The 23,621-nt window shown below is 38.6% G+C and overlaps 1 protein-coding gene across 2 annotated transcripts in view; it reads right to left on the bottom strand.

Moving 5' to 3' along the window:
* The window catches only part of MALL (mal, T cell differentiation protein like), a 41,381-nt gene that overhangs the window by 3,562 nt on the left and 14,198 nt on the right, over nucleotides 1–23,621 (bottom strand). For both annotated transcript variants that reach the window (XM_031950980.1, XM_031950979.1), the window contains exon 2: nucleotides 1,540–1,707. In XM_031950980.1, the coding sequence (XP_031806840.1) occupies nucleotides 1,540–1,707 (168 nt within the window). The remainder of the gene's footprint in view (nucleotides 1–1,539; nucleotides 1,708–23,621) is intronic.

Here is a 23,621-nt window from a genome sequence, read left to right on the forward strand (position 1 = left end):
AGTCCCCCCCAAAACCATGGAATAAACTACAAAACAATTTCAAAGTCACTATCTTCATCTCTTGCTATAAGAAATCCACAAGTCTTAATCATTAAAGGACAGAATCCCTTGTGTTGGATTAGAACTGGCTTTTACTAAAGTAAAAAGTTCTTGGAGGAAAAAATAGCAAGGAAAATCTCATTCAAAATCATTATGTGATGAGGGGACCCAGATCAATTGAATTTCCCATTAACTTGGTGAAAATCCAAGAAAGAAAGAGTGGGTAGCAGAGACAATGAATATCCAAAGTGGTCTAATTTGTACCTTGAGTCCTCTCTATCTCATTCCTCCATGAGGAAAAGGTCTCCTGGGGAGTCTTGATCTGACCCCAAGGATTATTAGCCTAACTGAGACTAGAAAGATAGGGCATATTTTACTCTCCTTTAATTGTGGGACTTTTTTTTTTTTTAACACAATCACACTTACTGTTATTTCTTAACGTGCTTTTCCTTTGCCTCCTCTTTCTGCTAGGAAAGCTACCAATTTCCACCCTTTTGAACTAAGCTTTATTCCCTCATGGCACCCATTAACTAACCACTACCCAGACCTATTAAAGACCTTAACTTATAAAGACCAAGGTCTCCCACTGCATCCAGGGCCATTTTCAGTCTTCCTGAACTATATCTGGCCACTGGTCCCAGAAAGCTCTGGAGGAAAAAAAATGGGGCAGGTGACCTTGCACAATCCTTTCTCACTTAAACACAACTCACTTGCATGTCATAGCCTTACTTCCCTGATATCATGGTCCTCTTCAAGAATGAAAAACAGACACTAACCAACCAACCACCAGACAGCTGTAACAGCAGTTATATGGGTACCATTGGGAAAATTCTTCCCCCTTCAAATAATTTTAAGATTATGGACTCATTGAGTAGCTTAAATCTGAATTAGTTATTCTGGAGATCCAACCTGAGAGTAAGGGTAGAGTTGAGTAGCCCCCGAGAAGTACACAATGCATACTTTTTCTCTGAAATTCTTTATCTTATTGTATCACTCTACATCCTTTAAAAAAAATGCCCAACTCCAATGCTGTTTCCTCCACGAAGTCTTCTCTCTTTCCTCCACAAAGTCTTCTCTCTTTCCTCCCATCTATAACAACTTCTCCCCTCAGACATCATATAACATTTCCCAACTTTCTTATGTACTTACCATGTAACAATGTTTAGCTATGTATGTCTTATTTGCTTAATGAACGGGGCAGAAACCCTATTTTACTCAAATTTTGTATTTCTTCCAAGCATCAAGTACAATACTCCATAAACATTTAAGGCTGTTGTCAAATAAATCCTTTTATAAAATGAAGAATATTCCTCTGATTTATATTTTGTACATCTCTGATTTTATGATAAAGTAGGGGTCTTCTCAGAATCCATCTCAGTAGGAGAATTAGTATACCTCATCCTCATCATGGAGTTATCCCTCGATAAGAAAAGTCCTCAAATCAGGAAGCAAAACTATATGGTTCCAACCAATACTCATAGTAACACTACATATCCTTACCCAAACTTTCCAGGATTCATATCTTTTATAAAATCCAAGTAAGTAAGACAACAGGAACATCAGGGAGATGAGGAATGAAGTGATAGACACATACATAACCCATCCTTGCAATAAAACATAAATCACACCAGTGGCAGCTACCAGAATCCAGACCCAGCAACCAAAGACCTGCAAAAAAGAAAAAAAAATTATGTCAAAGATGTTTCTTTTCTGCAGCATAGTTCTCTGTAAAAGGCATTAGTTTCCTTTCTTCTTTGTGATATTTTTTTTCTCTTGGTCTGATATGTTCAGAATTCATGATCTACTTTAATCCATGACTTTCCTGGCCACCTTTGCTATTGATCATCCATCCTCCTATTCCTTGCTCTGAACAACCCCAAACTATAACCAAATGGTACTTTTTCAATATGAAGTGAAACAAATTCCTGTCTCCAAATTTTTGTAATTCAAAAAGTTCTTTTCCCATTTTTGACCTCTGCCTTCATTTTCTCCCCTACCCAGCTCAATCCTAACCCTAATTAGTCTCTGTTTTCCTCTTCTATTTTATCTTCCAGAACCCCCTCTCCCCACTATAATTAATAAATTCTCCCTTATCCTAGAACTTTGCTTTCATTTTCTTCCCATTTTTCTGGTGCTAGTAGAAACTGGATTCCACCAATAAATGCCTCATCACTGGCTCCACCCTACATTGCTGACTACTTTTCTCATGTCATTTTGCATGATGGATCAAAAGGAATGTTAGGCCTATTTTTTTTTTTTTACTCCCCACTGTCACTTCCTGATTTTTCCCCTGCTCCCATCATTCTGAGATGTCTTCTGCTTTGACTTTTACTCCATTTGTTTATTTTATCTTATCTAGATTTTTATTTCTGTTGCCTGCTAGGCAACACTTCTTGGTCTGAACTTGAATTATATATACAGTTTTCTTTAACTCACCTCCTTACCCTTATTCTTAGAAGTTCTATTATTCATATGGAAGCCATTATGAGCAAGTGCTCTCTAGTTTATCTACCTCCTCAATTCCCATGACTCATCACCATTTGTAGCTCAGTCTTATATCGAGTGATTATTCCTTAGACCTCCCCATCACCCTCAAACCATTTACCTTGTGAACTTGAACACTGAAGTTTCTTTCTTTTAATATAATTTCTTCTCATTCTAACTTTCTGTCTCTCTTTTCTCCATTTAGGCTGTATAGTGGGTAGAAGAGGGGATTTGGAATCAGGGAGAACTGTGTTTGAATCTTACCTCAGACAGTTACTTGTCTGAGTGATCCTGGATTCATCACTTAAACCTCTGTCAAGTTCAGTTTCCTTATTTTTAAAATGAGTTAATAATAATGCCCACATCACAGAGTAGTTATGAGGATCAAAAGTGGTAACAGGTTAAACTTTGCACTTGTCAAACTAAAGTGCCAATGAAATGCTATTATTATTCATCTTCACTTTATCCTTCACTCCTTCACATTTGTTTTTTCTTCTAAGGCCCTCACTACCCTTTTGACCTCCTTTAAAACTGTATTTAACCAGTTCAATAATGCATTTGTCCTCCATCTTTGAATCCTAACTCTATATTCATTCTCTACCAATCCCTAATCCTTTAGTCTGCTGCTGGAGGAAGTTATCCATGCCATCTACTCAGTACATCTGCTATAAATCCATGTTTCTTTGAGTCCAATTCATTCCTCCCATCTCTACAGTCATCCATTTATCCTTTATTTGTTGAATATCTCCCTCCTTATAGAGACCATTCACAAATCTTCTTTGCTCTCCTCAAACTCCCAACTTCACCCTCCCAATCCTTCTCTTAGCATAAGAGTTCATCTTCTATTTTCCTGAGAAAATCAAGGTTTATGACTAAATCCATGTCTTCCTTACTCTTTTTTATTTCCTAATGCACACTTGTCCTTTTCTGCCTTCTCAAAGAATGAGATTGCTCTTCTTGCTGATTCACAGCTTTCCCCCAAGAGCTTTTCCAAGTAATTGTTCTCTTTCTCATCTTCAATCTGTATTCATCTCCTTGCTCCTTCTACATTGCCTAGAAACATGCTCAAGTCTCTTCAACCCTTGGAAACATCTTGACTTGCCCAGGATCAACTGTTAAGTGTCTGAGGTTAAACTTAAAGTCAAGTCCTCTCAGCTGCCCTTAGGTATCATCTTTGAAACAATCAAATGCTTATGGGGGAGAAGAGACAGCTATAATTTTTTTACATTTTCATTTTAAACAGCTCGATGCGTTTGCTTGCTTTCCATACTTAGCTTTTATACTGAGAAGAAAATTTCAATAAGTGACACATGGAGTGAGGGAAAGAGGTAATTTTGAACATGAAGCAATTAGATATAAATAGTTCTTTGTGACCCCATTTGGAATTTTCTTGGCAAAGATACTGGAGTCCCCAGCTAATTTTACAGATGAGGAATTGGAGGCAAACAGGGTTAAGTGGTATGCCCAGGGTCACACAACTAGTAAATGTCTGAGACTGGATTTGAGCTCAGAACTTCCTGATGCAAGGATTGCCACTTGATCCACTGAGCCACCCAATTGCCATTTGACACTACTTTGGAGAATAAAGGGAAGATGAGGACAATGGATTACTAAAGGCCTGAGACATTTTATTCCTCCTTTTCTTCTTCCTTCCCTCATTTATGGCCTTCTAAACCCAGAACACCAAACTGCTACTAAGGCTGTTAGCAGCTGTATGTCACAGGCCCTTGTGGTCTGGTTGGGAACCAAGCTGTCATGGATAATGCAGTTTCTATGAGTTTTAAACAAAGAATATGAAAAGTTTAAGATTAGAACTTGTTGGTAGAGGTGAGGACTGCCTGTCCTGTGAGCCACATTTTGTTCATTCCTGAAGAGGGCGAGGAGGAGAGAAGCTAAAGGATCAACTCCATGTTCATTCTCTGCTAGTTTCATGTTATTTAAAAATTTTAACATTTGATTTTTGTAACTCTTTTATTGCTATTCTGGCAGTAAAAGATTGGATCTGAGAAAAGAATCACTTTCAAGCAAATATGTTATCTAAAGAAAAGGAGATTGTGAAAATACAGATTTAGAAAGAGATGATCAATTCTGTTAATTTTCTTTTCTTCTGGGGAGAAGGATTGGACCTGCAGTTTTATTGGCACAGGGAATTCCTACAAGAGGGAACTAACTCCCTCTGCCAATTCAGATTGTCACCTCCTCTACAATTTAGTCATAGAGTTTTCTAGAGCACTAAGGCCTTAACTGACTTGTCTAGGATTACAATGCTCCTGTGTCAGAGACAGAACCCAGATTTTCTTGACTTTGAAGTGGTGCAGTGGACGGAGTTCCAGGCTTGAAACTCATTTCCCTGACTTCAAATTTAGCCTCAAACACTTAGTAGCTGACTTAACCCTGTTTGTCTCAGTTTCCTCATATATAAAATGAGCTAGAGAAGGAAACGATAAACCACTCCAGTGTCTTTGCCCAAGGAAACCCCAAATGGAGTCACAGAGAGTCAAACAAGACTGAAAAAACTTACAACAAAACAACAAATATTAGATATTTCCTACTTACATCAAGCCTAAAATTTTCCCCCTCTCTCTTCTACCTATTGTCCCTAGTTTCCCCACTTTGGGGCCAGGCAGAACAGGTCTAAACCCTTTTCCATATGAACACCCTTTGAATACCATTGGTATAACCTTGGTCAAGACATTTAATTTCTATGAGTCTCAGTTTTCTCTTTTTTCAAATGAGACAGTGGAATTGCTAATTTCTTAGGTCCTTCCCAACTTTAAATCTATGATCTTTTGATCAGAAAAATCTCTGTGTTTTGGCCTGAGTATGTAGAGGAAGGTCCCTCTGCCATTATTGTTAACTTGGAGAGAGTTATGTTTAATGACAAGCCCCTTACAGTAGGACTTGGAGAAGGTGGATCTCCCTGGGAAGCCATTGTTCCATTTGGAAGTCAGCTGCCATTTAAGCTACACCTGAGGAAAATGATGAATAGTTTGGGATGGTCATCTTCTAGAACAAAAGACAAAACAGCAACTTTGTGACTTTAGGTAATTCATCTTACCTTTGTCTCAGTCTTTCCCTTAGATTGTGAGGCAAGGACTATTTTTTGCTTTCCTTTTTATCCCCAATGTTTAGCACAGTACTTGGCACATAGTAAATGTTTAATAAGCTGATTCATCAGTAAAGTGAGCTCTTTAGACTACAACCTACCAATCTGTATTTATTACCTTCAGTGTTTTTATGAGAGCTGGGGACCCACATTTTGAGGAAATGTAGATATAATCTATGCTTAAACTATACTGGGAAATTTTCCTAGAGTAAATTCAGGTGGGAGTAAGAATCTAGAGTGAGAGAGAAGTGATTCTCTTGAATCAGGGCTCTGAGGTCAGATCCAAACTAAAGGATCTGAGCCCAGAATGTTTTGTGGGACAAGCAAGCAGGCATTGGGTTCCATCAGGAATGGTATAATCTAATTGCTTCTTCCCGAATCCTTTACTTTCTCTAAGGTTCTACACAAGTGCCCGCTCTTACCCAAGATCTATGCTCATTCCCCTAAGTTAGTACATTACTTCCCAAAAGATTTCATTTACTCCATACATATTTTATATTTTCCTGATGGGTATATATGTTCTATCTTTCCCTGCTCCCTGCCACCTCTATCACCACCCCGAGTAAAATGTAAGCTCTCTGATGAACAGTTTTGTTTTTGTCTTTGCAACTCTAGTGCCTAAAGCAGTGCTAGGCACATAGAAGATATTCAATAAATGCTTGTTGAAGGAAGGAAGGAAGACAAGAAGGAAGGAAGGAAGGAAGGAAGGAAAGAAGGAAGGAAGGAAGGAAGGAAGGAAGGAAGGAAGGAAGGAAGGAAGGAAGGAAGGAAGGAAGGAAAGGAGGGAGGGAGGGAGGGAGGGAAAGAAGGGAGAAAGGGAGGGAAGGAAGGAAGGGAGAAAGGGAGAAAGGAAGGAATGAGTGAATCTCTGACCCAAGAGTTACAGTAGCAATACTACTCCAAAATCATGATACAAATTTTCTTCAGTGACTTAGGGAAATTAACCTAGTTTTCTAGGCACACTCTAGATTTGGAGTCTTTGATCTTATTTGTTTCAATAAACAAATACTGGCCTGGGAATTTGATCACCCAAGCACAGTACGAAAGGATGACGTGAGTTGGAAAGGACCTTATAGATCATGTAGTTCAACCTTCTTATTTTAGAGATGAGGAAGCATAGCATCAGAGAGATGAACTGATTTGCCCATGGTGATGTTATTTGTCCTTTGGACTGCGCTAATCAGGAAAGTGATGTCATGACTTGTAAGTGGATTGGATTTAAGTGAGGGAGAGCTGTGCAAGGTCACCTGCCTCACTCTCTCCTCCAGAGCCATCTGGGCCCAGTGGCAAGAGATAGATCAGGAAAACTGGAGATGGCCCCAGATGCAGTGGGACTCCTTGACTTTTGTAAGCTAAGGTTTTTAACAGATTTCAGTTTGAGGCAACATCCATTCAAAAATTAAGGCTAGATAAGAAATGAGATAAAGATTAACTTCTTTTACTTAGTCAAAAAACAAAATCAATTTGGCAGAGTAACCTCAGAATCTCAGGTGACCCTCAGACTTTCTGGCCAAAGCAGAAACAATTGCTATTTATACACTCATTCTGAGCCATCATAGCCCAAACAATGACCAAGTGAGACTTGGTCTGAGACCCACTGTTGGCCTATCAATGAGAGTCAGAGTCATTTGGATTTAAGACATGGTCCTTAGGAAAGAAATCTAGCCATGACATCATTTTCTTGATAGCCATGGTCCTCTTTGATGCCAAAGGACAAACAATGATCTGTGACTTGTAGTAGCTGCCCCACTGAGGACCCAACTAACTAGTTCCAGGTGGCAATGAAGATCCATCCTTCCTTCCCACCTCCCTTTTCCCCTCCCTCCTCCCTCCCTTTCCTCTCCCTCCTCCCTTCCTTTTCCCTTCCCTTCCCCTTCCCTTTCCCCCTCTTTCCCCCCTCTCTCTCCTTCCTCCTCCCTCCCTTCCTTCCTTCCTTCCTTCCTTCCTTCCTTCCTTCCTTCCTTCCTTCCTTCCTTCCTTCCTTCCTTCCTTCCTTCCTTCCTTCCTTCGCCTTCCTTCTTTCTCTGCCTCTTGGCAAGATAGCACGGTGAATGGAAAAAGGAATAGATACTAATGCTCCAGTCACCTAGCTATCCGTTTTGGGAACTGCCCCAAGACAAAGCCTGTGGGCGGGGCACTAGTGGATTGAAGTAAACTGACTGTAGAGTGTGCCTATCAATTATCTTGTGGCAACCAGAGTGCTTGCCAGCAGCAACCCTCTCAGAATGCTCTCCTAGCAGAGGAAAGAAGATGTTTTGCTGGCTAGAGCACTGAATGCCAGCGCCAGAGTAATGTCTCTCCTCTGGCTGGACATAAATCCATCATAAGGAAAATACCTTAGATCAGTCCTTCTTTGGGGTTGGGTCACACACAGGGATACAGGGGGAGGGGACAAGAGGAATTAAGAAGAGGATGATATTTGCCTTCTACCTCCATGCATTGAAACTCTGAGGTTCTGTGATTTGTTCCAATAGAACACTTTGGGCATTAGTCTGAGAGTCGAGACCTATCTTCTACCATTCACTCTGACATTTACTCACTTTGTGATTTGGGGAAAGTCACATGATCCTTCTGGCCCTAAATTTTCTTTTCTGCAAAGTAAGATTTATATTTTCAAAATTATCTTCTATTTTATAATCTATGTATTTTGAACATATGGTGTCTTTTTGGCATGTTTTCTCCCACATGAGAACATAAATAAGCTCCTTGAGTTCAAAGGCTTGCTCATGTCTTTGTATCTCTATTGCTCAACAAAGCGTCTGATATGCAGTAAGCATTTAATAAATGCTATTGTCTCAGGTACCTCCTCATTATGCTATCCGGTTTCAAAGATTTCCCCTCCATAAACACCACTAGGAAGCTGTAGGCAAATACTTAGATGGCAAATAGCTCTACTGCCTACGTGATATCTAGTTCTGACTATTTCTACAGGAGGCGGGAATCCTGTGAAATGTCTCATTTTCTTCACGCTCACATTCTACCACCTTCTGAGAAGCAGCATAATTTCTGCCAAGTTCATGTTGTATTAACTGGCTTCTGATGAATGAAAAAACCAAAACTGTCATCTTATGTCTATTGTGGGAAATCTGGGTTGGTTACTAGAGTTGCATGAGAAACTTGAGTATATGCCATCACCTCTTAAAAAAATAGACATTCCAGATTTTTCCCATGTCTTATATTCCTTCCCCTTTTTAGTCTTCATTACAAATTCCAAGAGCAACACATTAATTTTTAGACATAGGATTAGTCAGCAAACATGGAGCAGTGTTATTTATCTTTGAATACTTGATTCAAATCAACTCGATTACTAAATGTCTGTTATGTTCAAATCTTTGTGCTTGGCAGTGGAGAAACAATGATAAAAATGATGCAGTTGCTTCCCTCAGGGAACCTTCAAAATGTTGGTGGTAGAGAGGGAAGGGCGTGACTTGGGATGGGGGCCAAAGGAAAGCTCCAGACAAAAAGTTTTAGGAAAACTTGAGTGGGAAGAGAACACATGTTTGTGGGTATATGGGTTGGAAGGAATCAGAGATTTCATGGGAAAGGTAATTCATGAGCTGGATGTGGAATGAAGTGGTAAGGGAGGGGAAATTTGTACCAAAGATAGGACTATAGAGGTAAGATAACAAGATATTGAGTTTGAGGAACAGCAAGAAGTTTAATTTAGCCATAAGTATTTGAAGATGAGTAATGTGAACTACATTTGGAGTGGTGAGTTGCAGCTAAATTGTAGGGAGCTTTCAATGTCAAGATAAGGAATTCATATTCCTTCCTGGAGGCAATGGGGAGCCAATGAAGATTTTTGAGCTGAAAAGTTTATTTTAGTGTCCACTCAAGGAGGACTGATGTCTTCTAAACAGTTTGTGAACATATAGACTAAAGTTAAAGGACACTTTTAAGATGGAGTGGAGATCAAGTTATTCATTCCCTTATAGATGTGGGGAATGCTAAAAACCACTTAGAAAACCAAAGAAAGAAAAAGAACATAAAAGCAGCAGAGAGAATTCTGCTTTATTATGGAGAAAGACTTTTGTTTCCTGTCTCCTTCAATTGTTTTAATCAATATATATTGTTCATACATTTAAAGAGGCAGCGATTGCTCAGTGGAAAGAATACTGAACCAAAGTGAGGGAACCTGGGCTCCAGCCTCACAAAGCTGCTAACTTGTGTGATGTAGATGGATCACTTGGATCTATTTGAGATTCATTTTCTTTATTTGTAAAGTAAGACCCGTTAATTCTTGAAGTCTGTTTCACCTCATTCAGCATTCCTTCTATATAAGAAATGAAGAGTTTCCACTGGTCTCATTTTTTTGCCTTGACTGTGATGGGAATTGATGCTGGAAGCAGAACGACTTTGCTTTTGACTTGGCAATACATTGCTCTCAGATGACCAGCAAGGCTATGTGGATAGGCTCAACACAAGATTATTGGCCACCAATTTAACCAGGATTATTTTGAAGTTTTGCTCTATCATCCTAAAGATAAGTATGTATAATGATTTGTTCAATCAGGTCCAACTCCTTCTGACTCCATTTGGGATTTTCTTGGAAGAGATACTGGAGTGGTTTGCCATTTTCTTCTTCAGATAATTTTATAGATGAGGAAACTGAGGCAAACATGGTTGAATGACTAACACTAAAAGTGAGTTGATATTATTATAATAAAGAAAACATGAATGAAAAATAACTGAACAAAAGCAAATTTGGTCTTGCTCATCTCCTTTATTACTTTCAGCCTCTCTCCACTGTCTTACACACTGCTTCCCATTACTCCCCAGTGTAAAGCTTTTCCTTCAGGTAAGTCAAACTCCTCCTTGTCCTATCAACCAGCCCCTTATTGACTCAGTTCTGCTATTTTTTCTCAGTTCAAAGTGTCCTTTCCTTTTTTCCTCATCTATCTAGAACCCTGCTGTTCTTCAAGCACCTGATAAAGCTTCACCTGGGTGGCGCAGTGGACAGAACACCAACCCTGAAGTTAGGAGAACCTTGAGTTCAAATCTAATCTCAGACATATTTAACACTTCCTAGCTGTGTGACCCTGGACAAGTCACTTAACCCCACTTGCCTTGGAAGGGAAAAAAAGTCTTGTGAACCCTATGGATTGCCCTGCTTTCAAAATATTTTAAAATATTTTACATTTAAATTTTAAAATATTTTAAAAATAAATTTTAATTCAAAATTTAAAAACAAATACATAAAATTGCAAAACCAATTATATTGAAATAAAAGTCATAAAATATATTTTTAAAAACCAAATTCGTTGGCCCCAGGTTAAGAACCTCTGCCATAGAGGGAAAGTTTGACAGACTGAGGCAAAATGAAGAATGGAGAAGTTCAGAAAACAATTGGGGAAGAAGAATTGAAGAAGTTAGATAGAAAGATTCTGAGCAAGGGAAAAAAATGTTTAAAAGGGGGATAGAGCCATGGATTAGGAAAAGAAACAAGTTGTTCCAGAAGTCAACAACCATTTTTTCTAGAAACTCTGAGGTGAGAGATTGATGGGAATCAAGGGAGCAATGGCTAGCTTAGTGAATGGTGAAGGAATTGAAGTAACACCTTGAAATTGAAAGGACAAAGAAAACAGGCCAGGAGGACTAAGTCCAAGACCCTGGATGTTGGTCTGTCTTTATGACCAGCTCCCCAAGTATCAGCCTGCTCCTTTAAAAAAGGAAAAGCACTGGAGGTTTATCCTCTAATTTCTTTGTGCAGATTAAAAAATAATTAATAAGAGAAGGCAGGAAATTTAGTAGGGAGGGGTAGAGATTAGGACTGTGAGTCAGAACATCTTGGTTCTGCTCCCTTTGCCACTTCCTGTATGACCTGATTCACCTCCCCATTTCAGTATCAGTTTCTCTATCTGGTAACTGGGATTTGAAAACATGTCCCTCCCCTGCTAAGTTATGAGATGGTCAACCTAAATTTTAAAAGTGCCACACAAATACGACTTCTTATAACAAACAATTCAGTTCAATTTAATTCAGCACCAATTTATGGAGCACTGAGTGAATCTGACCCTGTGCCAGGCACTGGAGACAATACAAGGCTTATCTAAAAAAGGTGAGGCTTTATCAGGTGCTCGAAGGACAGTAGGTAGATGGGGAAAAGGGGAAAGGACACTTTGAACTGAGAAAAAAACAGCAGAACTGAGTCAATAAGGGGCTGGTTTGTAGCACAAGAAGGCTTTTGACTTACCTGAAGGAAAAAGCTTTATATTAGGGAGTTATGGGAAGCAGTGTGTAAGACAGTGGAGAGGGGATGAAGGTAATAAAGGCAATGAGGGAGAGGACCATATTTGTTTTTGTTCAGTTATTTTTCATTCATATCTGACTCTGCGACCCCATTTGGGGTTTTTTTGGGCAGACACATACTGGAGTGGTCTGCCATTTCCTTCTCTAGCTCATTTTATAGGTGAGAAAACTAAGGCAAGCAGGGTTAAGTGACTTGGCTAGGGTCACACAGCTAGTAAATGTCTAAGGTTTGATTTGAACTCAGAAATATGAGTCTTTCTGACTCCAGGCTTGGGGCTCTATCCACTGAGGTACAGGTACTTTAGAAAGACTAATTTACCAATATTACAAGTAGAATGGATTGGAGAGAGGGGAAAAACTGGAGATAGTAAGAACAATGAAGAAACTGGTACGATAGATTATGAGTTCCTCTATTAGACTATACCCTCTTTAAGAATGAAGACTCTTATTTATCTTTGTGTCTCATATCACTTACCATGGTGTTCCACAAAAAGTAATCAACTGATAAATGTTGATTTATTGGTCATAAAATTTAGAGTTGGAAAGGTCTTAGAGATCATCTCAATCAATTAATTAATCATTAAATATTTATTAAGTGCCTTCTGGGTGTCAGGAACTGTGGTAATCACTGAGAATACGAGAAAAGGCAAAAAATAGTTCCTGCCCTCATTGAGCTTACAGCCTAGTCCGATCCTTTCACTTTATTTTTCAAAATAATTAATTTTAAAGGTTTTTCAATTTCTTCATTTTTTTTTAAGCAAACGAGGAAAGTGAAATCCAGAAAGGTCCCACAAATAGGAAACAGCAGATCCAAGATTTGTACCCTACTTCCCAATCCAATAGTCTTTCCACTGTACTCTTGCTGGATTGAATTTTGATGATAAATGTTTGGAATAGTTGGTGATGATGAGAATACCAAGGGTAGGACAGATGGGAGAGATGCTTTGAAAATAGGAGCAAGAGGCTTAGGAAGGGTGGAGGAGAGAGAAGGATCAAAAGATCCCAAGATTTCAAGCTTAAGTGACTAAGAAGAAGTAACATTATTAACAGAGACCAGGGAGATGCTTGCAGAGGAAGATGGCGTATTTGGAAGCATTTAAACTGAAAATGCAGAAGTACAGAAGGGTTATGACCCTGAGTATTACACAAGCTACTCATTGCCAACACCCCATTCCTCGAGCTGATCCTTATCACACTTTTCAGGGTGGGCTTCTGATATTCTTTTCCTTTCCTAGAACTCATGTGACCACAGAGTCATTCAGTTCAACACCAACCCCAGACAACTTTATAGTATGAGGAAAAGACCTCAGTGGAGAAGAATGTGGGCCATAAAATTGATAGACCTAAGCAAGATAAAGTGGTCTTAGTACCATAAAAGACACACCCTATTTTCACAACGATGACATAGAAATGCCCATTGCCAATACGGGGGATGGGGGAGGAGCTCTACCCTCCCTTAAGCTGTTCATTGTGGAGTTCCAAGGTCTTAAAAACTTCCATCCTACAAAGCATGAGTAGGTCTCTGTTCTGGGCCAGTATCTAGCACAGGGCCATAATCACACTCTGACACAGGAGGAAAGAGGCAGAGATGGGCTTGATAGGTAATGTCTGGGCTCCAGATGAAAGCACCCTTTTCCTATTACATTTTTATTTGTCTCATATTTATTTCTAGGGCCCCATTACTCTTAATATTCCTCCAGGGGCAACTGGACTCTGGTACACACTTGAAAAACTGAAAAATTAGAGTATGTCTGTCCCTTGAGTTCTGGTTTTTCTTTCAACTTTACAGTTTATTTTGACACCTACATTTTTTGTTTTCATATGTCAGTGATTTGTTCTTACTGATTGGGTGACTTCACATCTCTAATCTTCTGCTTCCTTCTCTGTCCAATGAAAGAAGTGAACAAGATGACTTGTAAGATCCCTTTCAGGTCTGAATCTAAGACTGATGAGTCAAATCCTTACAGGGTTTTATAATACTTATCTACCACTGGGATTGTTCTATTGCTCCTGGAAATACTTCAAACCTAGAGAGCCTCATTTCAAATTGGCTCAAATTAAATCCCTTTTGAAATAATTAGAATTCTTTTTAATAATCAGTCCTGTGAAATACACTGGAGATAAATCTTGCCTATCATTTCCTGCCATTGGAGTTTGAGAAGTAATGCCAGTCAGATCTGCTCATCTGAGACCTTGGATATTCTTCTAAGATGATTATATTGGAGATAATGAAAGGTCCCAAACCAGGAAATAAAGGAGGGTAGAGGGAAAGTAACACATGGATTGTATAGCGTCCACACTGGATCAGCAATCCTGATTCTTTCAGTGAACATTTTTCAGTCCAAAGTTAAAATTTGAGATTTTGTTTTGTGACTAAGGTCAGGCTATCCTTAGAGATCTCCTCTCTTCCTGGCAACTGAAGAGTTCCAAGTGGATCTAGATTCTCCCATTTCTTCTCTCCTTTTCTTTTCCTTTCTTTACTTTCTCTTTTCATCTCTTTCCCCTTTCCCTCCTTCTTTCTCTCCCTCCTTCTCTCCCTATCTCCCTCCTTCCTTCCTCTCTCTTCCCTCCCTTCCTTCTTTCCTTCCCTCTTTCCTTTCTTCCTCCCTTCTTTCCTTCCTTCTTTTCTTCCTCCCTCTCTTCCTTCCTTCTTTTCTTCTTTCCTTCCTTTCTTCCTCTCTTTTACCCTCTCTTCTTCCTTCCTTCCTTCCTTTCTCCCTCTTTTCTTCCCTCTCTTCCTTCCTTCCTCCTTTCTTCATTCCTCCCTCCCTCATCCCTTTCTTTCCGTCCTTCTTTCTTTCCAATTGTAATGCTCGATGACTATAAAAGTCCTGAACAGGGCCCCAAACCAGGAAAGCCTGAGTTTATATATGACCTCCGATGAGACTTATTAGTTGTGACCCTGTCTATTTGCTTCAATCTCCTCATCTATAAGATTATAATAATACCCACCTCCCAGAATTATCCTGAAGATTAAACGAGTTAATAATTATGAAGTGATTAACACAGTGACTGATACACAACATTTATATACCATATAAATGTTAGCTATTATTACTGAGTTCTCAGGAGGAAAAGTAGAAAAAGCAAAAAGGGAAAAGTAAGACTGGAATTCACTGGACCTTTTCTTCCAAGATCCCAGGTTGTTGTTGTTGGTAGTCGTGGTGGAATTTACGTGGTTGGAACCCCAGGTTAATGAAAGCCATTCTTTAAATGGCTGTTGTTGGTTGGTACCTTTTCCTCAGAGCCAGCTTTAGGAGTAGACAAAACAGGTAGCTACCTCAGGAGAAACCCACAATCTGGGGCAACCAGGGATACTTTCTAGTAGATGTTTGATAAACTCACATAATGTTAATTAACATCAGCAAATAACATTCTCCCTGACACCTAATTATTGAAAGACACCTGGTATATAATACAAGGAGCACTAAATTTAGAGGAACCAGAGTTTGAATTCTTCCTCAGACACACAGAATGTGTCATCCTGGGCAGGTCCTTTAACATACCTGAGCTTTGGTTTCCCTCTGTAGAGAATGAGATCCTTCCATCAATCAATAAGCATTTATTAAGTATCAGTTAGGTTGCACGGTGGATACAAGACCAGGCCTGGAGTCAGGAAGATTCAACTTCCTGAATTCAAATTTGGGCTTAGACACATACTACCTGTGTGATCCTGATCAAGTCACTTGGCCCTGCTTACCTCAGTTTCCTCATCTGTAAAATGAGCTGAAGAAGAAAATGACAAATGATTCTTGTATCTTTGCCAAGAAAAACCCAAATGGGGTCATGAAGAATCAGATTTAACTAAAGCAACTGAAGAACAACAAAGACCTACTATGTGTCGAGCATTGTGTTAAGTACTGGGGATACAAAAACAAAGGTAGGGAGTCCTTGTCCTCAATGAGATTATATTTTAATGGGGGAGAGGAATCATATAAATTTAAACAGCACACATATAAAGTGAATAAATATAGATATATACAAAACAGTGAAGTACAAGCTGATCTGTCTATTGCAGAGTATATTGGAGCATTCAGAGAGCTTAGTTGTTCCCCTCTGGGCCATTCACATGGGCTATGTGTGCTATGGATCAGTGGTGAAGAACTTGGTTCTCACGCAATAATCCTTCTTTCCCTGTGACAAGGGGAGAGGATACAACAAAAGAGAGCATTAGACGTTAAAAGGAGATAGACTCTGCTCTCGATCTCTGTCCTGGATGTGTGATTCTTTAAGATTTTCCACAAAGGCGACAGAAGGGCTTCTGTGTCCTCTGATAGATAGGGAGGCAGCTCATATATGACTATATGAGCCTGAGCTCATGCTTGGGCTCTTGGCTATCTCTTCCATTTTAGTTTTTTCTTTGACCCTAGCTTACCTAAATAAGCATTCTGAAATGGACTTTTCCAAGATTTCCAAGGAACTTCATGAGTTCAAGAAACTGATGGCTCCTGGATCCTTTAATCAGAGCTGAATGGCAGAAGAAGTGGTTTTCTGAAATTAAATACTCCTTGAAAAAGACAATTACTGACAGAAGGATGGTTTAAGCTCTGACCTAGTTTGCTAGATTCTAGCAAGAAGGTGTGAACTTTGATGGAGTTGTTTTGACAGTACAGAGTTGAGGGGAAGGTGAATTGGCTATTTAGTCATCCCAGGAAATTTTATATTTTAATTATCATCCCTTGGGAAAGTATAAAAGAATTATAGGCTACTGTCTCATGTCTTAGATCTTTTTCAGTGCACAGTTAGGAATAGTCTTGAACCTGATCTATAATGTATATTGAGTATCTTTTCTATTACTTTCAGGAAGACCCTTATATGAGTCAAAGCTAAACTGTCAAATGATTTTCACTGGAACTCCAGGGTTGGGACAAACAGAGACAATGAATAAAGAGGCCAGACTCTCCTAGGGCTGAACCCAGTCTACCTGAGCCCCCAGGCTGAGACTTCTTAATGGGAGGGAATGTTCCAGTCTCCTACCTAGTATTTAATAAATGTTTATTGATTGATGGAAGGATCTTATCTTCCACAGATGAAAGTCAAAGCTCAGGTATGTTAAAGGACCTGCCCAGGATGACAAATTCTCTAAGTGTCTGAGAAAGAATTCAAAATCTGGTTCCTCTAAATCTAATGCTGCTTGTATTATATAATAACTAGGTGTCAGGGAGAATGTTATTTGCTGATGGTAACATTATGTGAGTTTATCAAACATCTGCTAGAAAGTATCCCGTGGTTGTCTCGGATTTGAATTGCTGTAGCTGCCTGCTTTGTCTGCTCCTAGATCTGGTTCTGAGGAAAATTCACCAACCAACAATAACCTCGTTTATAGTTTCATATATAAAATTAATTACATAGTGATTTTGGAAGGGAGAACACTAGCAGCTTGGGGTATCAGAAAGGCTTAATGCAGAGTATTCACTGTGCAAAGGCAGAGGAAGATGCTTAATCCGAGTCTTAGAGGAAACCAATCAATCTAAAAGGTGGAGGTGAGGAAGAAGCACATTTCGGTTGAGAGAGATAATCAAAGAGAAGAGTACAAGATGACGCATTGTGTGTATAGGACAGCAAAAAGACCACTACTGTTCATAAAGTTCATGGAGTGGAGTAGTGTTAAAAAGTTATTTAGTGATTCATCACAGGAATGATTGTCTTCCCTTAATTAAATACCAACTAATTGTCTGTATGGTTCATCTTAACTATTATTCCCCACAAACATAGATCTCACTTTGGTCCTTCAATGACACTGCTATCAGTGCAAAGAGCAACATCACTTTTTGAGAACAGTGGCAAGTTTTATGGATGAAGTATTATTAAATGTCCATTTTTCATTTCTACTAAGATTGGATAAGTTGGGATGGATGGATATTGGTTATTCCCCATCTGGGCTTTGGGGTTAAGAGTTATCCATTAAATGGAGATAGATTTCTTTGGCTAAGAACTACAGAATCACATAATGAATTAATTAAAAAGAGTATTTTAATTACTTACCATTTTCCAGGCACTGTGATGGATTTTAGGAATACAAATATAATCAAGCAAGATGACTCCTGTTCTCAACTAGCTTACATTGTAATAGAAGTAGAGAAGTAGTGGCCAGGGAGGAATGTTTTGCATAAAAAATTCAACAGGTTGGTGAGTGAAGTCCTGGATCAATTGATTGACAAGAGATCCTTTCCAGTTATGGTGATATTGATTTGATTATTTTCTCAGAGTTAAATTTGAAAAAGGAGTTGGTAACATAACACAGAAATAGCTGGAAGTGGCACAGTGGGGCTGTGTCCAATTAAAATGGGTTGACTATTCATCAACCAGAAAATTAAGTCCCAGAAATGGAAGTAGCAAGGTAAAAAGGAACATAGGGATCATCTGGTCCAACATGTACCTAAATAGGAATCCCTTTCAATACAATTCCAGGTGGTCATATTTTAAACCCTTAGCATGATCTAGATTTAAGTTTTGGCTCTGCCGCTTATTAGACTCCTAGAGTTTTAAAGAAGGACAGAAGAATAGAATTAGATCATCTAGTCCAACCCTCTGATTTTTCAGATCAGGAAATAACAGTTGAAGGAATAATTTTATCCTAGAAATAACAAGAGTTGTTGAAAGCTTTTAAGGAAGGGAGTGGTCAACTTCATGCCTTATAAAGATATTTTTGGTAGATGTGTAAAATTCAGATTGGAATGGAGGAAGACTGGAGGTAGGATAAGCAATTAGAAAACTACTATATTAGACCATATGAGAGTTCATGAGTCACTCAGCTAAGGTGATGATTACATGAGTAAAAAGATACCAGTTCTGTACTTACTGTTAGGTATGGGACTTATTTGATCTAAGTCCTGAATTTTCTCTTTGGTAAAAAGAGAAGCTGGACAGAAAATTGGCAAAGATGTCAAAAGACAGAAATAGTTAATGTTAGAAGAGCTGCAAGAAGACAGCTACTATAAAGCACAATGGATGGAATTGTCACCTAGTCCAACCATTCTGGAGAGAAAATTCAAATTAGGAAAGAAAAAATCACTAAATTATATCACATAAATTCCACTACTGGGTCAAGGAAATTAAAGACAAGTTTTCACACATACCCAAATATTCATAGTAGCAGATAGATATTTTATTCATTAAAAATTCTTCTTTCTTTTCAACAGAAAGCTGATTTTCTGTAATTTTCATCTCTTTACTCTAGTGCTGTCTTCTGTGGCAATAAAGAACAATTTTGTTTGCTTTCTTTCCTGTGTATAGACCATTGTGTATTTAAAGATAATTAAAATATTAGTTATGTTAAAACCTTATGGAACATATTCAAGGAAAGGGAGACCAGAGCAGAAAGAAAAGGAACTAAGAAGGAGATTAGAACCATAGGCAAATCACTTATTTCACAACTTTCCTTCAGGCTTCCTTGTGCTCATAAAACAACACTTGCCAAAATGCCACAATGAACCATCTTCATGACATCTCAAGCAAATAAAACAAAACTTCCTAACACCTAACATAGAGGTATAAAGGAATAAAGCCCAGAATTCCAATTGGCAAACCATTCACTCATACCTTAAACCCTTACCATGATCTAGATTTAAAGGTGGGACTTCAAAGGTGGAAGGTGCCACATTGGCCATCTAGTCCATCCCTTAACTAAATGAGAATCTCATCTACAATAACCCCAGCAAATGTGCACACTTTGCTTAAATTTCACCACTGAGAGAGAATCTATTATTTTTGAATATGATATACAACATTTTTGGACGGTTTTAATGGTTCTTCCATGTGTTGGGTCAGTCAATTCACTTATGTCCAACTCTTTGTGACCCTATTTAAAGCCTTCTTGATAAAGATTCTGGAGTGGTTTGCCATCTTCTTCTCTAGATCATTTGACAGATAAGAAAACTGAAGTCAATAGGCTTAAGTTACTTTTCTAGGATCATAGAACAAATAAGCATCTAAAGCTGGATTTGAACTTATGAATATGAGTCTTCTTGATTTCAGTCTTGGTGCTCTATCCATTGCATCATCTAGCTGCCCTATAATTGTTCTTCCTTATCTCTAGCCTCAATTTGTCTCTTTGCACTTCTATAATGTTCCTTATTCTGCCCTTGGGAGTCAAAGAGAATAAATATATTCCTTCTTTCATAGGGTAGCTTTTCAATCCCTAAAGACATATATCTATGCTGTTTTCTCTTCTTCAGGCTAAATATCTCCAGATCCTTCTTCTAATCCTTATATGTCTTCTTCATGTATTAGACCAGCTAAAACCATGTAGGCTTTTGTTCTAATGACATATAATACTCATTACTTTTTTAAAAGTGAAAGGAAATTAGTTCTTTAAAATCATCCTTCCTTCCCTTCCCTCCCCTCATTCAACATGTTCAAGTCTCAGGGGCTCATGGGAAGTTTGTCCATGTATGACTTCTTACTGAGGATTTGCACTGTGAGGGATGAGAAGTCCCTTTATTGGTTGAAGAGCTGAAAGAAATAATTTTTATCAGTACATATATAAAAGGGGGAGACCTATCCCCTTATTTCTCTCTTGGCTTGGACTCTCCTATGTGGCAGATAAAGTTCTTTGCTTTCAAAGGGGAGGGAGATGGGAGATGCTCTTTAGTCCATCATCCCATCATCCCTATCTCACTGCCATTTCCATAGAGAGCATAAACTCAATGGAATAACTCAACTGGGCTCCTGGTGGCCTTTAAAAAGATGTTTCTTTTCCTCAGTAGGTGACTGAACATGATTCTTGATGTGGAAAAGTAAAGGCCTGGGGTGATTCTGTGAGTTTGAGAGGTCCAGAGGTCCAAGGTCCAAACAGCATAATGGTTGGTTGCTGTGATAGTGGGAATTGGTTAGTGGAAGGATAATCTTCTGCCCCTAATGATACAATTGACTCAAGCCTGGCTGTTTTACCAGCAGACTTCTACCAAGGTTCATTTGGACAATAAAATGTATTAACCTCCCTGTAGATCATAACTATGGTTGTAAATTGTTACGAAATCCCATTCTGACAATGTGAACTTGTGAATGTTTCATGTTCAGTGTTTCTTGAGTGTACCTGAATAAATACCTGGGCCATACTTGAGTCATATCATACATTTAATTCCCTTCCCACCCCATCCCCCATGACCTTTTTTCTTAGATGCTAATCATAAATATCTTAATGAGTCAATGAGAATACAAGAGGAAATGAACCCATTCATTAGAATTAGGCTCCTCCAGACTGAACCTGACCCAAACTGCATGCCTAGGTATAGGATTAGGAGAGGCAAGTTACTCAGTCCCTTGGTGATCCTGCAATGGTTCCTCAAGATCAGATAAATAAGACGTTACTAAAAGGGAAAAAAAAGGATGGACACTTTTCTTAGCAGACGGACCTCTATGTCTTTTAAATGAGGTAAATCTATTCTGAGAAGATCAGTCATCACTAGCATAGATTGAAAAGCTAGCCATTTCCTTCTAATTGGTGGGAGACACTCTTAGCTCGTCCTCACTGGTTGCTGTTATGTGTTAGGGACTGCTGAGGGGGAATGGTAGTTCAATTCCAGGCATGCACCTGGAGGGAGATGAGAGAAACTCCTAGGACAAAGAATCATCACCATAAGGTCTGGGCAGGAGATGGGATTCAGGATGATACAGGTCACACAAGACTAAAATCCCCTCTGCTTTAAAAATCACCTCCAGTTACAAACAGAAGTACACCAGAAACAAAAGCAAAAAGGGCATGAAGTCAAGTAGTAGAACACTAGGACATTTGATTTCCTTTCTTTGGGCTTAAAGAATGCTATAGGAAACATGACAAATCCACAAAAAATGAAGAACCCCTAGACCATCTGCAACCCCATAGAACATTGCTGGACAAGGTAGAAGAGCCTCAGGAATGGAAAATAGGTCCTTAGGAACCTCCTGGCCTCTTGCACAGAGTCTGTATCCTTTAAGAAATAGGAAGGACTTTGTGATAATGATAAGGATAATGATGGTAGTCAGGGGAGGAGAAAGAGGAGGAGAAAGAAAAGGAGGAATAAGAGAAGGAAAAGGAGAAAAAGAAGAGAGATGAGAAGAAAATAGAAGGAGTATTTAATCTTAAATTTTTACCAAATTCTTTTCATGCATTATCTCATTTAAAACTCCGTGAGGTAGGTATCTGACCTGATTTCAAGTCATTACCCAAACACCTAGGATCATAGAACCATTAGGATTTTAGTTGCCAAAATGAATGTTCATATTTTATAGATCAGGAAACTGACACTTTTGTAGAACAGATTCTCATCAATGTACCCCTGATAAGTCTATCAAATAAAGCCCTAGACTATGAGGAATGCCCCATCTCCCAGCTGTCCCTAAAAAGGAAACCTACTAATCTTAATTGCAATTAGGATAACCATAAAAGTCAAATAGCATTGCAGAGTTTCACTTTATCACACATAGGATGCATTTTTTTTTTTCACATAATGGGTACCAACTCTGGGAAGTAAGAAATGATATACTTTTGGTGGAAATAAGTCCCTGACTCTGCAATATTATAATTGTAACAAGGACTAGGGACTAGCATATGTACCTCCGTGGGGAAGAGCCTGGAAATTTTGTTCCCCCCAAAATTCCTAATGATCTGTGATAGAAATTCCTGGAGAGACTTGAGTATATGTCAACATTCAGTAACTGGTTTTAGTGTGCTAACCAAGTGGTTAGGAGCTCTTTTCAACTGACTGAAGAGCTGAAATGGTGCATGGGGGAAGGGGAATACTTTACAAAAATACTAGTGACTAGAGTATTGATCATTATCTTTGACTCCTTCATTGATGGTTTCCAATGAGAAACATGATAAGAGGAGAGGACTTCAGCTTTCTTCCCCCCAAAGCTGATGTGTTTGTGACTGGAAAAATGCTGAAAATGCTGCTGTCCTTCTGCTTTGGCATTTCTCCTTTTCTGTTTTAAGTAAAAGAGATTTATCTGGGGACTCTGACCTTGTGAGTTTCAAAAAATCAGATGATCAAGTCCCTGGGAATTCATAATATGTTATTCAGTGAACCCACTGCCAATGTCCCAGAAAGCAAAGAATAAAATTTGAGGAATGCTATTGGGATCCAGTAGCTGAAACAAAGACTCGTCTAGTATCAATACTCCATTTGAACATGAACTTGATAAAAACCAGTACTGTGTAAAAACTCTCCCATATGAGTCTTCACTTCTCAAAGGCTAATGTGGTCTAGAGAAAAGAATGTCTCTAAGATATTGGAAAGAAATGTTTGTACATTTGTTTTGTTATATCTTTGAAATAAATGTTTTTTTGTAAGCTAACTGATAATAATTAAGTGAAAATGGTATGCTAGTCATTTACCAGCATCTAACAGTAGTAGGAACACCATTGATAGGGGTTCTTGTGATTGAGGTTAGAAAAAAGTACACCCCAAATCTTAAGGATACCTCTAGAATTCTTTAGGAAAGATAGCTTGCTCTAAGATAGTGGAGAAATACACTTTAATGCATAGTAATAATGTCATCTAGTTCATATTTCTATTGCTTTATAATTTATAAAATGTTAGGAAGTAAATAAAGCAAGTATTAGTGACTCTATTTTACAAAATAGACAGAAGCTTTAAAAGATAAAGTGATTTAGGTCTATAAGATCACAGGTTTTTGGACTTGGAGGGAATCTTAAAGGTTACCTAGTCCAACACTCTCATTTTTCAAATAAGGAAACTGAGGCTTAAGGAGTTACCCAAAATAATTTTTAAAAAATTTTCTACAACATTTTTCCGGAGTC

The sequence above is a fragment of the Sarcophilus harrisii genome, chromosome 2 (genome assembly GCF_902635505.1).
Source record: "Sarcophilus harrisii chromosome 2, mSarHar1.11, whole genome shotgun sequence".
Lineage (NCBI taxonomy): Eukaryota > Metazoa > Chordata > Mammalia > Dasyuromorphia > Dasyuridae > Sarcophilus > Sarcophilus harrisii.